The sequence below is a fragment of the Oryctolagus cuniculus genome, chromosome 2 (genome assembly GCF_051225735.1).
Source record: "Oryctolagus cuniculus isolate XC-2025 breed Fujian yellow rabbit chromosome 2, ASM5122573v1, whole genome shotgun sequence".
NCBI lineage: Eukaryota > Metazoa > Chordata > Mammalia > Lagomorpha > Leporidae > Oryctolagus > Oryctolagus cuniculus.
The window spans coordinates 93,850,452-93,865,969 of NC_142868.1; the positions used below are offsets into that span (position 1 = coordinate 93,850,452).

Here is a 15,518-nt window from a genome sequence, read left to right on the forward strand (position 1 = left end):
CCCCGCCATCTCTGCTGGACGCCTGCCTCCCACCTAACAGGACAGGAGTCACAGAGGCAGGCTGGGCTGGCAGAGATTCCGGAAGACTGCTCCTGGCTTCCCCAGGACCCTTGCCACAGCTGCTCTGGGGCAAGCCCAAGGTGGCAGGCACCGGGCTGATGGCTCCAGGCAGCATGATGGAGCCGCTGTTGGGGAGGGGCAGGAGAGAGCGTTTCCGCTTCTGCAAGACACTGCTGGGGAAGCTCCTGCTCCCTCCTGGCCAACCACAGGAGAGAGATCTGCAGCGTGTTCTCCTTTCTGCACTTTCACACGCAGGGACAGAGTGGGCGTGGCGAGCTCGGATGTCCCATTAGTTTACCGATTCACGCCAGGGTGGAAACAGACAGGGGAAGCCCCCGGAGGCAGAGAGAGACAAAAGGCCCCACAGACCCACCAAGCAGAGGCCAGGCGGGGAAGAAAATGTACAGAGGAGTAAAGCACATCCCTTGCATTTTCTATCGCCCAGGCCATCACAATAAAAGGAGGTGCACCCAGGCGGAAAAGCCGCTCACAGTTTAAAGAGCAGGCGCTGACCCTCCCCGCCCCCAACCACACAAACAGGAACGCCAGTGTGGAGTCCTCACTTTACAACGCGTTGGCTACCTAAGAAAAGCAGGTGCGTGTTCAACACAGGCAGCTCTCCTCCTAACAAGCCACGAGGCCACACGAGCCTTCTCTCCAGCAGCGAGTGCAAGCCTTTAAGCTTACAACACAAGCATGTCATTGCCCTCGCTTGTTTACCCGATGTATCTTCACAAGGCTGCCCCCCAGACGGAACCAGACAGATTGAGGACAGATTTAAATGCGGGCTTGGGGAGGCGCTGGTGCTGCACCTGTATCCAGCTACAGAGGCAGGCGCAGGAGAAAACGACTACTCTTGCTGGAATCCACACTCCCGGCTGTCACAGGGGGGGCAGGCAGGCAGGCAGCATGCAGGTGCAGCTCCAATGCCTCTGCAGCTCATGGAAAACTTGTAGAAGGGTCCCCGGTAGCCAGAATGGAAAGGCACAGACAGAGACAGGGGAAGGGGCTCGCTTCCTATCTACTGCCTGACAAATACCTGAATGGAAGGCTTCCCTCTCCATGAAATCCTCCTCTGAGAACCTCCTTTCTGATGTGAGCGGTGGGGCTGAGGTTCTGCGACACCTCCCAGTTTAGGAAGCAGCGAGAATGAAGGAAAATAATAGCGAATCTTGCTGCCCTGGGATGCGAAGCAGGTCAAGTCTGTTGTATGAGCATGCAGTTCAAGTGCTGGGGAAGATGAGGGTGCAGGGTCGTCTGTGTGTTTTGCCAGGAGAGTAAGTTGAACACAAAGCATTATCTCATCCGGCTGAACAGCCCTCCTACTGCACTCTGAGCTTGCAGACAAGAAAAAGACACTCGTGCACAATCAGACGCATGTAAAGGTGCACGCGCGCACACAGCAGCACTGTTCAAACAACAAAACCTGCAATCAGCCCAAACAGGCATCCGCAGGAGAGTGAGAAACTTGAGACGGAGTCACACCGTGAACGGAGCGAAGAATGCGGATGAGTCATAGCAATCTGACATTTATACGAACAATCTAAGCCCAAAGATCAAAATTCAAGATCTTTTTATAACATCCAAACCAACTCAAACAAAATACATACATGTGGGGGATGCATGTGGCTAGGAAACTTCAGAACAAATGCTTAGCAAAAATGAGGACTGGATACAGGATGTACACAGATATATTCACCTGTCGAGAGGTCTTGGCATTGCTTTGGAAGATATTGCATGGGTCCTTACTGTGCTGTTAAACAGGGCGACAGATGACAGCGGTAGTTAGATGATGGATAGGTACACAGATGGTCCAACAGAGGAAAGAAGGATGGGCAGGTAGGTAGACAGACAGACTGATGGGATCACTGATGGCTGACTGATGGATATGTAGACGGACATCATGTCCACGCCAATGATGACACATGATTTTCTGGAAATGAATCCTCCAAACCCTGGGTGCCAGAGGAATGGTTATCCACCCCACCCCCACCCCTGTCTGCCCCATCCACTAAAGATGAGATTGAATTTCTCAGCCTCATTTGCAGCTAGTGAGCTATGTAAGAGTTCTGATCAATGGGAATGTGTGCAAAAAGAACTGTCTACACTCCAGGCGCGACCCTTTATACCGGCGGGGTGATGCTACCTCCCCCCACCTGGACAGGCTGGATTCTGCTGTCCTTGGAAGCCACAAGTTAGAGCAGGCAGGAAATGGATGCCCACAGGGAATACAGCCCATGTCCCCAGCCCCCAGTGCCCACTGGAGTCTGTGTCACCGAGAAATTCACTTTCAATGTACGAAGCCACTGTGATTCGGGGGTTTACTGAGCAGCTAGTCCTTTAACTAACTCAACTTGGAAGTGACTAGCTTGGCATGGCTAGAAAAAAAAGTGCCACAAATGTGCATTTTGTACCTAGCTCAACCTCTGACCTGGTTTCGTGGCACAGCCTAAGGCAGCCAGAGACTTGTCAAGGACCCCTAGAGTTGCCTCCTTAGCTCAAGGCTCGGGGCGCGGTAGCATCGTGGGGTCAGGCGTGCAGGACAGGGCCAGTCTATTCCTCATCAGCCCTAGGACCTACAACCAAGACCGTTCCGGAAACCAACAGCATCAAAGTAGGACAAGGCTGGCGCCCCAGAAAGTCGGCCAGCAGAACCTTCCCAGGTAGCTTCCAGGAACGCTGCTCCCCCTCTCGCTGCCCCCCCTTCCTGAAGTTTGCAGCAGAACCGTCCCATGCGCCCGGATACCCTGCAAGTGCTATCTTCTGAGGGACAAACCGGGCAGATGGCCATGACCACGGGAGGCCAGGTAATGAGCAAGCGCCTCGCAGGCGAGTCTCGGGGTCTTGTCACCTCGCCAGGAGTGACAGCTCGGCTGTCTGGCGACAGCCCTGATACTTGGAAGGGGGCACACCTCCCGTCACTCCAGAGCCTCGTGGAGTCCCATTTTCAGACTCCTTTCGGCCAGTCCCTCTCACCGTCCCAGCTAAGGGGACCCGCCGCCGGGCAGCTTCGGGAAGCTGACACAGCTCATGGCCTGCCTGGGCGGTTCCTGGCTGTGGATAATGCATGCACAGGCCCAGATTCAGATGGGCAGGCGAGGCTTGTCTGAGGCGGGCACCCACTGTGCCTATCATTCTGCCCCAGCTGCACCTCTGCCCAATCCTGCCCGCGTACTGAAGCCAGGGTGACTTCCGGTGAATGCCACCACCTTGGTGACAACCAGCCTAATCCGTTCCCATTCACAAGGAAGTCAGACAAGACCTCAGGGCCCGGCAGGATGTGCCCACGTGCAGCCTGTGAGTAAAACCTGGCTCCTGGAATGACTGTCTTTGTGCAGTCACTTCAGCTTTGGGAAAACCAGACCCTTGAGCCTGCAGTCGGAGAAGCCGGTGACACAGAGATGCCCAGCAATGACCCTCCCCCAAGTCAGGGGGTGCTGAGAAGGGGAGGGGCAAGGCTTTGTCCCCTGTGCCACACTCCGGGATTTTGCAGGCAAGCCTGTTTCTTTGTTTTGAAGCTTTAGTTATCTGAGAGGCAGAGTTACAGACAGAGAGAGGGAGACACAGAGACAGAGGTCTTCCATCCGCTGGTTCACTTACCAAATGGCTGCAACAGCCGGAGCTGGGCCAGGCCGGAGCCAGGAGCTTCTTCCCATGTGGGTGCAGGGGCCCAAGGACTTGGGCCATCTTCCACTCCCCAGGCACACTAGCAGGGAGCTGGATTGGAAGAGGAGCAGCCTGGGCTTGACCCAGTGCCCATAAGGGATGCTGGCGCCCCAGGCAGAGACTTAACCTGCAGTGCCAGCCCCGGCAAGCTTATTACGCAGAACCCAGGGAAGCTATGACATGTGAAGATGTTAGGGGCAGAGTAGTGAACATCTGTGTTGCTTCCCTCTAACACTGAGCTCCAGCCACACAACTCCCACTGAGAGCAGCAAAGCAGGAGGAATTTCTATTTCCCGCCAACCAGAGAGAGGAGGCCAATTGGCTTCCAAACCGAGCAGCCTGGACCCACCTGAAAACATGCACCTGCACCATGTGAGGTGGACAGGGACCTCCCTGCCCCAGCTGCTGAGGGTGCAGCTGACAGGGAGGCATCAGAAGCCGCATCCCCCAAGGTCACCCTCCATCCCAGGGTGGCCTCAGCCGCTAGCTAGTAAATGCCAAGGTGGAAAAGCCACAGTTGCCCCCTGGGGCCGCACAGACAGAGCACAGCAGCTCCAGAACGCCTTGTGGCGCGGGCTGAGGCTGGTGCACCTGCACCCACACCCAGCTGCCCCCTGGGGCCGCACAGACAGAGCACGGCAGCTCCAGAACGCCTTGTGGCGCGGGCTGAGGCTGGTGCACCTGCACCCACGCCCAGCTGCCCCCTGGGGCCGCACAGACAGAGCACGGCAGCTCCAGAACGCCTTGTGGCATGGGCTGAGGCTGGTGCACCTGCACCCACGCCCAGCTGCCCCCTCTGCCCAACTCAGTTCTCCCTCGTCCCAGCCCAAGAGTGTGCCCAGGGAAGACCCCAAGCACTGGGCTCTGCAGAGTCTGTTTCCTGTTCTTCCCGCCTGGGTCCGCACACAGCATCACCCCGCACGACAGCACACTGTAGGCTCCCCCACTTCCTACCCTCCTCGTTAGGAACTGGGGGCGTGCTCACTTATTGCAACTCCCAAAACCCCAGAATGCCTCCAACAAGTTCTTCTCATTCTCAAAGCAGCATTTATGGCAATACCAGGGCAGGAACTGTTTGGTGAAGCCCTATCCTGACAAAGGCTCAGGACTGCTTAAAAATCTGCAAATAAATAAATAAATAAATAAATAAATAAAAGAGTGGCCCGTGCTGTGACATAGCGGGTAAAGCCACTGCCTCCAACACCAGCATCCCTTATGGACACCAGTTCGAGTCCCAGCTACTCCAGTTCTCTGCTAATGGCCTGGGAAAAGCAGCGGAGGATGAATCAAGTGCTTGGGCCCCTGCACCCACGTGGGAGACCTAGATGAGGCTCCTGGCTTCAGCCTGGCCCAGCCCTGGCCATTGCAGCCACCTGGGCAGTAAACCAGCAGAGGGAAGATCTCTCTCGCATTCTCTCTCTCTCTCTCTCGCTTGTAAATCTACTTTCAAAATAAATAAATACTACAGTTTCACAAGAATATAAACAACTTCTAAATGTAATCAGATCACAAGATCCCTGTTTCATTCCTACATATTTTTTATATTCTATATTAACTATGACCTACTTTTTTCTTATTGAGTATTGTGGTTATTGGTGTATCTAACCTGTGATCACAGAGCGGACTGGAATTACGTTTTTGCAAAAATTACAGGAAAACAAAAAGAGGAAGAAGGAGGACTGAGGGAGGGAGAGGGGGAGGAGGGAAGTATGGTTATCTTGGAATCCTACCTGTGCAATACATGGTATCAAAATAAGTGAATAAGTCTTCAAAAACTAAAACGCAAACAAGAGAAACACGCGCGTGCTCAATCCCAGCTTCCATTCTGATCTCGATCGGCAACGTGGTTACCGTTACTACCGCTCCATCTGACTCGCACTGCTGATTCCAAGTTCCATAATGTCAAATAAGTCATATTTCAATCACACTTCCCACCCACTGCTGAAGGGGCTGTTTCTCCCCACACAGCTATTCCCAATGAGCTATTGCAAGCCACCTGGCACCCGGGGGGAGTTTCCTGGCTAATTTCCTGTAGAACCGCAGGAAATGGAAAAACGTACACAATGGAAAGCCACTGCGCATGGTGTCGGGAGCACACAGAGCAGCAACATCCAACTATCCGTCCGGCTGTGGAAAAGAGACGGCCCTGGGAGGTGTCACGTGACCCGTTAGGAAGACCGCGGGACACTACACTGAGTTTCTGCAGGGAGTAGACGTTGCTGACAGAGGCACTGGCCCCAGCTCCATGGCTGCTCTCGCAGCTTCTACCTACAGCCAGTTGGAAACCTCAGCCATAGCTGCTCCCAGCTAAGGTGGAAATGCATCGGGGCCAGGCAGGACCCCTGCCCGGCTGCACTGGCCATCAGCTCCTACCATTGCGGTCGCTGACCACGCACCCTGCTCTCATTCAGTGCTGGACTGCGTTTCCTCCTGTCTGTCACCTGGCCAGGCATCGCTTCCCTGGGACAGACCCCTCTGTACCCTCACCCATGATGGGTTAGGGGCACCTTCTAGGTGCTCCCAGTCCCCAGTGTAGCATCCCATATGGGCACTAGCTTGTATCCCGCGGCTGCTCTACAGAGCCCATCCAGGCACATCTGGAGGCTGTGCGAGGCAGCGCCTCCTACAGGAGAGCTGGTCACTTGCACCCACCTGTGCAGACTCCTCCGTGTCCACAGCCAAGATCAGGGCTCCACGTCCTAGTTAGAAAGCAAAGCTGGGGCCCACATGCAGGTGACTCTAAGGCAAAGAGGCAGCCACGGGTTCCTTGGGACAGCAACATCCCAGGGGCCCCGTGAGCTCACAACTCTCCCTCTTCCCACCGAGCACGGCTGTGTTCCAAGCCAGGCCATCCCACGGCCTTCCCGGAGCTTCATCAGCACTCAGATCATCTGTAGCCCGGGGCCAAGCTGCAGGATCCTCGTCTTCATCACCAACATCCACTGATTCTTGGCGTGGGCTGCACCGTGTGTCATAGCTTTTATCACGTTGAGTCCTACATCCCTGAACTCATTCCCGGTGCCCACAGCACAGTCCCGATGCGGCTGCCACTTTGCACTCCAGGAAGCTGAGCCATGACCAGCCTCTGTGCACCCCTTTCTGAGGTTTCATGGGATTGTAGCCAATGCTCTTGACAACCCCGGGAGGCTGCAAGCCGACAGCACAGTGTAAGGGCCATGGAACAAGTGCCGACGGGGCAGGTGTTCAAAGCCACGTCTCCTGACGCCCAGTCCAGTGGTCTTCCCAGAGCTCTTAGCGCCAACTGTCGTGCCAGCACTTGCTGGAAGGGTCTTCTAACCCCGATGAAAATGTGCAGGAGAGACCAAGGAAGTGCTGCTTTTTCAGGGAGCACAGACAACCCCTCTACCTTCTGACTTTGCAAAACGGCCCCAAACACTATTTCAGGCTTTTGTCTGCAACCCTTAGCGCCACCCTGGGCTCCAGCACTCGCCATGGTTATTCCCCAGAGGGGACAGGACAGATTCGACAGCTATGGATGGCCTCCAGGAACTCAAGAACCACACCCGAGACTGCCCCCACCTGCCTTCTGGGGTAGCTTGCGCCTGCAAGTCTTAAATACCTCCTGGTGATGTGAAAGGCGCAAGCAGAGATCGCCCTCCATAAAGCCACCAGCGATACGAAAACTGGTTGAGTGAGTTGGATGCTAACTTTGACTTTTGGTTGGCTGGGCAACTGGGGGCTCCTCTGGGGAACCAACTTGGCAGAGCCAGGGCACACATTTCTCTGATCCGCCCCTCCCTTCTCCCCACTCTGGTTTTCAGGTGATGCACCAAATGCATCCAGCAAACAGGGACTTAAGTAACCGTAAATAGAACAACTCAGCAAGATCCAGCTAAGGAACACAGTCCCCACGTCTGCTTCAGCTCAGCCTTGGGGACTCAGGAAAAGACCCACGGATATCACCACAGACCCAACAACTGAAGACCGGCCCAGGAGAGGAAGTTGCTTTTCGCAAAGAAAAAGGAGCTCCATGTCATTAAAAAAAAAATTGTCAGGCTTGATGGTGAGTCTAACATGTCAATTTGACTGGATGAAGACATGCCCAGAGGGCTGGTAGAACAATATTCTGAGTGCAAGCTTGAGGGGTCCACATCTGAGTTGGAGGACCAAGGCAGGGGGGGATGGCCCTCACCAACTTGGTGAGTATCATGTGATCTGCTGAAGGCTGAAATAGAACAAAAAGGCAGCGCGGGACAAGTCTCTCTCTCTCTCTCTCTCTCTCTCTCTCTCTCTCGGAGCTTGGGCATCCATCTCCTGCTGCCCTGCGACACAGGTGCCCATATTTGGGCTCAGACTGAATTGTAGCTGCAGAGTTGCTGGCTCTCAGTCTGAAGTCAGCATCCTCTTGGCCTCTGTACTTCTGTAAGCCATCACTAACACAACGCACCTGCTCATCTTGTGCAAGCGTGTGTGTGTGTGTGTGTGTGTGTATGTGTGTGTGTGTGTACCTGGACATGGGCTCACATAGTGAGGTTCAGTGACTTGCCTAATGCCCCGGGGGTCTGGGTGAACATCAAACACCCACGATTGATGGCATGAGTAGCAACCACAAGGCTCTTTCCTGGTAACTCCCATCGGGCTACCTTAGAACTCCAGAGCGTGCCGCCACACATGCACGAGAACGAGACACTGAACAGCCTGGCCTCGGGCAGCTTCAGTCCTCATCAATGTGACTGCAGGTGCTGAGGGAGTCCTTTTGGGTTTTTTTGAAGATTCATGTATTTATCTGAAAGGCAGAGTTAGAGAGAGAGAGAAGGAGAGAGAGAGGGAGAGAGAGAGGGGTCCCTTCCATCTGCTGGTTCACTCCCCAAATGTCTGCAACAGCCAGAGCTGGGCTGGTCCAAACCAGGAGCCAGGAGCTTCATCTGGTTCTCCTATGTGGGTGCAGAGGCCCAAGCACTTAGGGCAACTTCCTCTGCTTTCCTAGGCGCACTAGCATGGAGCTGGATCAGAAGTGGAGCAGCAGAGACTTGAACCGGTGCCCATACGGGATGCTGGCCTCACAGGCGGTGGCTTAACCTCCTGTGCCACAGAACTGGCCCCTCAAAGGAGTCTTTTGTGCACAGTATGGATGACCAATAAATATCCCATGGGCAGCCCTGCCTCTTCACCTTTCAATTAGCTCAGTCCCCTCTTCCCAGGTGACTTGCAACTCCTGAAAGCATTGTGTGGCGGCAAACTGCCCCAGAAACAAAACAGGAGGCGTCTTGGTTGCTATCTACAAGGTCCACACTCCGCCAATTTCCCAGTCCAGAGTTAATCATGGGCATCTCCAGGCAATGAAAACCACACTGCCCTTGGGTCTGGGTTTCCCTCCAGGCACCACGTGCCACGTGGTGACTCTCTTGCGAAATACAAGGCAGCCTTGGTGGCAATTGGCAAAAGAGTCCATCAGCCGGCAGCCTTCCACCAACACCAGCGGCATCTTGCAATTTGATTGCAGGCACCACAGTCCCCCAACATGGTCCCCCAAGAGACGGCTGGGAGAACATGGTGCCAACCTGTGCTCACATCCCAAGGAATCCCAGAAAGCTGGCATGAGAAGCTCCAGCCCCACGAGCCGAATACACGGGCGTGCTTCTGTGGGAAGAAAGCCAGCACTAAGAACAGAAAGGACCTTGAGGGTTGGAAGTGCATTCAGCAAAGAAAGAGCCGAGCGGAGCCCAGCATCAGCCCCAAGGATGGCGCGAGAGCAAGGGAGGACCCATCGCTGACAGATGGGCTCCACGCAGGCAGGACCCCGGAATGCAGAGGCCCACAAAGAACCACTCCAAGGGAGTCGTCCTTAAGCATCAGAGACAACTGCTGGATCTGCCCAGGTTCCAGCCAAGAGCCTGCAGCCCAGACGGCCCTCAGCAGGGGGCCCAAGACAGCAGCTCTCTGCGGCCACCTTCCCAATGGACTCCCCATTGCCTTTCTTAGAATCATCTGCACACCGCTCTCCCTCCCATCAATTCCGCCATTGCTTTCCCTTCCCACCCAGCCCAACTCCCAGTCCCCAAGGAAGACAAGTTATCCCTTGTCCCGGTGCCTTCCTTGGACAAGTGGGGAAAGCCAAGTTCACGCAGCCCTGGGGAACCTGGAGAGCCGCTTCGCAGAGGTCACGGACGCTCCCGGGCTGGGCTGCAGCTGCCACTGAGCATCCTGGAGGCGCCGCTGAGTTGCCTGGCTCTGGATTCCATAATTAAAGTCACTGGGTGTTTGATCACCTCCTCGATGCCGAGTAATTAAAATCACCGCGCTGTTTGTTTTTCATTTGCTTTGATAAATGGCGCAAACTGTTAATGAGCCAAAGCAGCAGCAAACTCACCCCTGGCTTCCTCATCTCCACGAATGTCCTGCTGCTCCCCTGGGGGTGGGGGGACCGAGGCAGGGACTTGCAGGGGCAGGGGGGCAGCAAGAGTAGAGATGTGTCTGCACGCCCCACCCCCTTCCTCCTTCCCAAGCCCTTGCCAAAAAGCAACGGGGAGCCAACAGCCTCTCTAAACCTCAAACTCCCCATCCACAAAATGGGTACTAGTCCTATTGCCTCTACCTGCCGCCCTAAGGCGTTAAGAGAATCAGCATGTCACCATACGAAAATGCTCTTCCAGCCACTGTGTCTTAGACTTGTGTCCTAGGAGCTTCTCCCCCTCTAGACCTCCCCTCTGCAGGGCAGCTGAAGTCCATCCAGCAGGTGTAGGCTGAGCCTGCTCAGATCAAACCAACCCCCCAAGGGCTCTGGCAAGAAAACCTGCAGTCGGCCCTTCTGTGTCCCCAGAGAGTGTTAACCCAAGTACCAATGTGAGCTTGCTGATGCGATGCTCCAGACTTTTTTTTTTTTTTAAGATTTTAGTTATTTATTTGAGAGATGGAGTTACAGACAGTGAGAGGGAGAGACAGAGAGAAAGGTCTTCTGTACGTTGGTTCACTTCCCAAATGGCCGCAATGGCTGGAACTGTGCCAATCCGCAGCCAGGAGCCAGGTGCTTCCTCCGGGTCTCCCACTTGGGTGCAGGGACCCAAGGACTTGGGCCATCTTCCAGTGCTATCCCAGGCCACAGCAGAGAGCTGGTTTGGAAGAGGAGCAGCCAGGACTAGAACCGGCGCCCATATGGGATGCTGGCGCCGCAGGCGGAGGATTAACCCACTGTGCCATGGCACCGGCTCCAGCCCCAGATTTTTTTTTTCTCAGTCCCCAAGGGAACCAAGCACCCTTCCAGCCCCGGGTAGGTTTGGAAACTTCCTTCTGTCTATCTCCTCCTCTGTCACCATGCTTTCAGCTGTCCTAGGACAAAGAACATGAAATCCACACACTAAAGCAACAGAGAGCTTTACACATGGTGGCAAAGAGTTCTTGAAAGGAAGCCGAGTTTGTCCCCCCAAAAAGTGGCTCTGACGGTGACTGCCTCCAGGGAAGTCCCCACCTCATGAGCCCGGATTCCACTTGCATGGCCAGTGGTCATCGGGCCAGGCATTCCTGGACACAGGAAAATGTTTGAATTCAGCCTCCCATCAACGCCATCACGTTACTCGGAAGAACCTACAGCTGTTGGAGCCACGTGGGAGGGGAGTAGCAGTGGCGTGTGAGTGTCACAGCTGGACCCAGCCAAGGAGGAGACCCAGCAGGTGCTCTGGGGAGGCTCTCACAGCTAGCAGGGATGCTGACTGCCACCTGCTCCTTCTGCAGCACAGGACTCACCCAGGAAACAGGGGTAATCATAAGGACATCATCTACCGCGGTGGGGGCAACAAACATCACACTAACCATGCTTATCTTTCTCTGGATACCGTTTCCTCCTTTGGGGGGCGGGGATGGGCTACTAGTTTTATAAGAAGACTTCAAGGCCGGCGCCGTGGCTCAATAGGCTAATCCTCCGCCTTGTTGTGCCGGCACACCAGGTTCTAGTCCCGGTCGGAGTGCCGGATTCTGTCCCGGTTGCCCCTCTTCCAGGCTAGCTCTCTGCTGTGGCCCGGGAGTGCAGTGGAGGATGGCCCAAGTCCTTGGGCCCTGCACCCCATGGGAGACCAGGAGAAGCACCTGGCTCCTGGCTTCGGATCAGCGCGATGCGCCGGCCGCGGCGGCCATTGGAAGGTGAACCAACGGCAAAAGGAAGACCTTTCTCTCTGTCTCTCTCTCTCACTGTCCACTCTGCCTGTCAAAAAAAAAAAATAAAATAAAAATAAAGAAGACTTCAAAGAGCTTCTGGAGTATGGGCAGCATTGTGGTACAATGGGTTAAGCCGCCACCTGCAACACCAGTATCCCATTTAGGCACCAGTTCTAGTCCCAGCTGCTCCACTTCCAATCCAGCTATGTGCTATGGCCTGGGAAAGCAGTAGAAGATGGCCCAAGTCCTTGGGGCCCTACACCCATGTGGGAGACCCGAAAGAAGCTCCTGGCTCCTGGCTTCAGATTGGCGCAGTTCTGGCCATTGCAGCCATCTGGGGAATGAACCAGCGAATGGAAGACCTCTATCTCTCTATGCCTTTCAATAAATAAGTCTTTTTAAAAAAAAAAAAAAAAGTTCACAGAGTATATGTATTATACAAAAACGCATAGATTTCAGGCATTTTTTGCACAATCCTCTTGAAATTCCATTTTTTCCACCAATTCTTTGTTGTCCTGGTCACCCATTTCCTTTCTCAGTTCAGAAATCCCTTCGCCATTGCCCCCATGAAAACAAAGTCAGCATCTGCATTCTTCCAGCCACCATCTCCCCTGTCCTCCCCCAAAATAACCAACGTGGAAAAGGCCCCCTGCTGGCCACTGCTGTCTGTGCCACTCACAGAGGGCAGAGGAGCTGCACCAGGTGCAGGTCTGTCTGCATCAGAGGAGCCTGCTCTGGCCTCCAGGGATGCTCAGGGGGAGGATGTGGGAATGGGGCGGGCGCAGGAGGGGCGTGGGAGGCAGAAGCAATGGCTGCCAGCCCCTCCCCCTGATCCATCAACACCCAGCGACTCGGTTTCCAGCGTCTCTGAACAAACAGGACCGGGCACTTCCTGGGAGCCGTCTTCCTGCCTTGCCTCCCCAAGAATCTCATTATTGACTTGTAATATATTTATCAGCGATGACATTTCTCCACCCACGTCTCGCCCACAGACATGGGTGGGGGAGGAGCGCGATGAAGCTCTCCTTCTCTCAAGAGAACGAGATCAAAAGCTGTTTGTTTATAGCTCTTGGCTCCCACCCACCCCCCAAAGTTGCTACCAAAAATGGGTAACCCAAGCAGGCCACCTGTGCCCTGGAGATCACAGGCCTTCCCTGGGGGCCGTCCACGTTCTCCTGGACCTCGGTCAGCCTCGACACGCGTGGGAAGAGAGGAAAAGCCACCAGGACAGAGGGCACTGTCGACTCTGCCTCCTGCTTCCCCAGCTGCACAGCACGTGTGAGGTCAGGGGGCTCGCCCAGGCCAGGGTGCCGAGCGCCAAACCGTCGTTCTGAGGCTTGGAGATGCAATAAGGCTGGCAGTTCAGGAGAACCCAGAGAGAATGACTGAGTGCCATCGGCAACCCGCCTCCCTCTCGGCTCCTCATCTAGGAAACCGCACGAGCCTGCCCCCTCACCCTGCTTTCATGGCCGAAGTCGGGGAACCCCCGCCCTGATGGCGTCTAAACGCAGGGGCAGCGTGAGCTGTTTCGACCCGTGATGCCAAGCCTGCATCCAAGGACGTCTCACCACCTGCGGCAGGAGCCTGAGCCGCCACCCCCTCCCCTGCCTGCCATCCCTGCCCCCTCGCAGTCCCGGGCCGGGTGGTTTCAACTAGCAACAGCACAGCTTCCCCGGCAATGAGAGTGAACTCCAGACTTCTCACCTGCCTGGAAGCCACGCCCAACCCACGGCCCTGGGGGGTCTTTCCCTGCACACTGCAGCCACGCGGGCCTGTCCCCATCAATGCAAAAGCACAAGCGATGTCCCCGTGAGCAACCCCGCCACCCACCCACCACCCACGCCCCCTGCAGGCAGTGCACGGTACCGACAGGTTCTGCAGTGGCACAGGCCCTACAGAGATGGAATGGCTTTCTTTACGCGTTGACTGGCTCACTTCTCCCAGATGAATCACAGCTCCTCCTCCGGGGGAGAGATGCTGCCTGTCTCAGGGAGCTGTGTCCCTGGTCCCGAGAATGCCACCAGGCACTCCATAAACATTCCCGGGCTGGCAGGGCAAAGTGGCTTAATTAAACACTGGCTCCAAGACCCGAGTTTCTTCCTGCTGAATTCAGTTTTTGCACACTCATGTATATTTATAGATCACACCAGGGGACGGGGAGGCAAGGAAGCTCTCCAGGGGCATTACGTAAAACCCTCACCTTACAACTGTCCTCAGGGGTCAGCGGTCAGCAAGGAAGAGCATTCTCCTTCTCAGAAAGCCACGGAGCTCAGCAGTGCTCACCTCCTGTAGCACATTCAACACGGAGGAGGGCCCAAGGGGACCTGGTGTGTGTCCTATCAGGAGTCACGCTTCAAAAGTAAACTCAAAAAGTCTTCAATAGGTAGTAAAATAATGGTAATAGGAGTCAGCCTTGGGGTGCGGTGGGTTAAACCACCACCTGTGACTCCAGCATCCCATATGGGTGTCAGTTCGAGTCCCGACTGCTCCACTTCCGATCCAGCTCCCTGCTAATGCACCTGGGAAAGCAGCAGAAGGTGGCCCAAGTATTCGCACCCCAGCCACCCATGTGAGAGACCCGGATGGAGTCCCAGGCTGCTGGCTTCAGCTTGGCCCAACCCTGACTGTTCATGGCCATCTGGGACGTGAACCAGAGGATGGAAACCCTCTCTCTGTCTCTCTGGCTCTTTATCTCTCTCTCCCTCTCTGTAACTCTGCCTTTCAAATATTTTTTTAAAAAATCACAATAATAATCCATTACATGCTAACATGCATATTTACATAAATTAACTATATTATCAGGGCTGGTGTTTAGGACAGCCATTATGATGCCAATTGGCAGGCCCGCATCCCATGTCAGAGTGCCTAGGCTACGGTCCCAGCTCTGCCTCTGATTCCAGCTTCCTGATAATCTACATGCCTGGGAGGAAGCAGCAGTGGGCTCAAGCCTTTGGGTCCCTGCCACCCGCATGGGAGACCCAAACTGAATTCCGGGCTCCTGGTTTCAGCCTGGCCCTGCAGCCCTGAAAGTTGCAGGTATCTGGAAAGTGAGCCAGTGGATGGAAGACCCTCCTCCTCCTCACTCACGCTCTTTTAAATATAAGTTTTCTGAAGATTCTTTTAAAAATTATCTGTATTCTAAATGGAATGTGGATCCAAGAACAAATAAAGGACAGTCATTAAAAAATAGAGATGAAATATAAATAGACTTATAGGTTCGCTAATAGTCATGTACCACTGTTAATACCTTACTTTGGACAAATAGAAACAAAGAAGAAAATTGAGTGAAGTCTATATAAAAACTCTTTGTACTATGTTTGCAACTTTAAACATAAATAAGTATAAAATTATTTTAAAACAAAGTTAATTTTTTAATTGTATTTTAAAAAGAGTAGCATTTTGGCATGACAGGTAAAGCTACCACTTGGGATATTAGAATCCCATGTGATCATTGGTTCAGGTCCTGGTTGCTCTGCTTCCGATCCAGCTTCCTGCTAATGTGCCTGAGGAAGCAGCAGAATTTGGTCCAAGTGCTTGGGCCCCTGTCACCCATATGGGAGACCCAGATAGAGTTCCAGGCCAGTGGCTTCATCCTGGCCCTGTTGTGGCTGTTGTGGCCATTTAGGGAGTGAACCATCAGATGGAAGATCTCTCTCCCTCACTTCCCTTCAAATAAATCAGTA

General features: G+C 54.3%; 1 protein-coding gene across 3 annotated transcripts in view; it reads right to left on the reverse strand.

The window, feature by feature from the left end:
- ZMAT4 (zinc finger matrin-type 4) overlaps nucleotides 1–15,518 on the reverse strand; it is a 367,435-nt gene that overhangs the window by 300,425 nt on the left and 51,492 nt on the right. The window contains exon 1 of one of the 3 annotated variants that reach the window (XM_089327366.1): nucleotides 1,760–1,781. The exons of the other annotated variants lie outside the window; for them this stretch is intronic. Within the exon in view, the coding sequence (XP_089183492.1) occupies nucleotides 1,760–1,779 (20 nt within the window). The 5' untranslated portion in view covers nucleotides 1,780–1,781. Of the gene's footprint in view, nucleotides 1–1,759; nucleotides 1,782–15,518 lie in introns of those variants that run through there. 3 annotated transcript variants of the gene reach the window in all.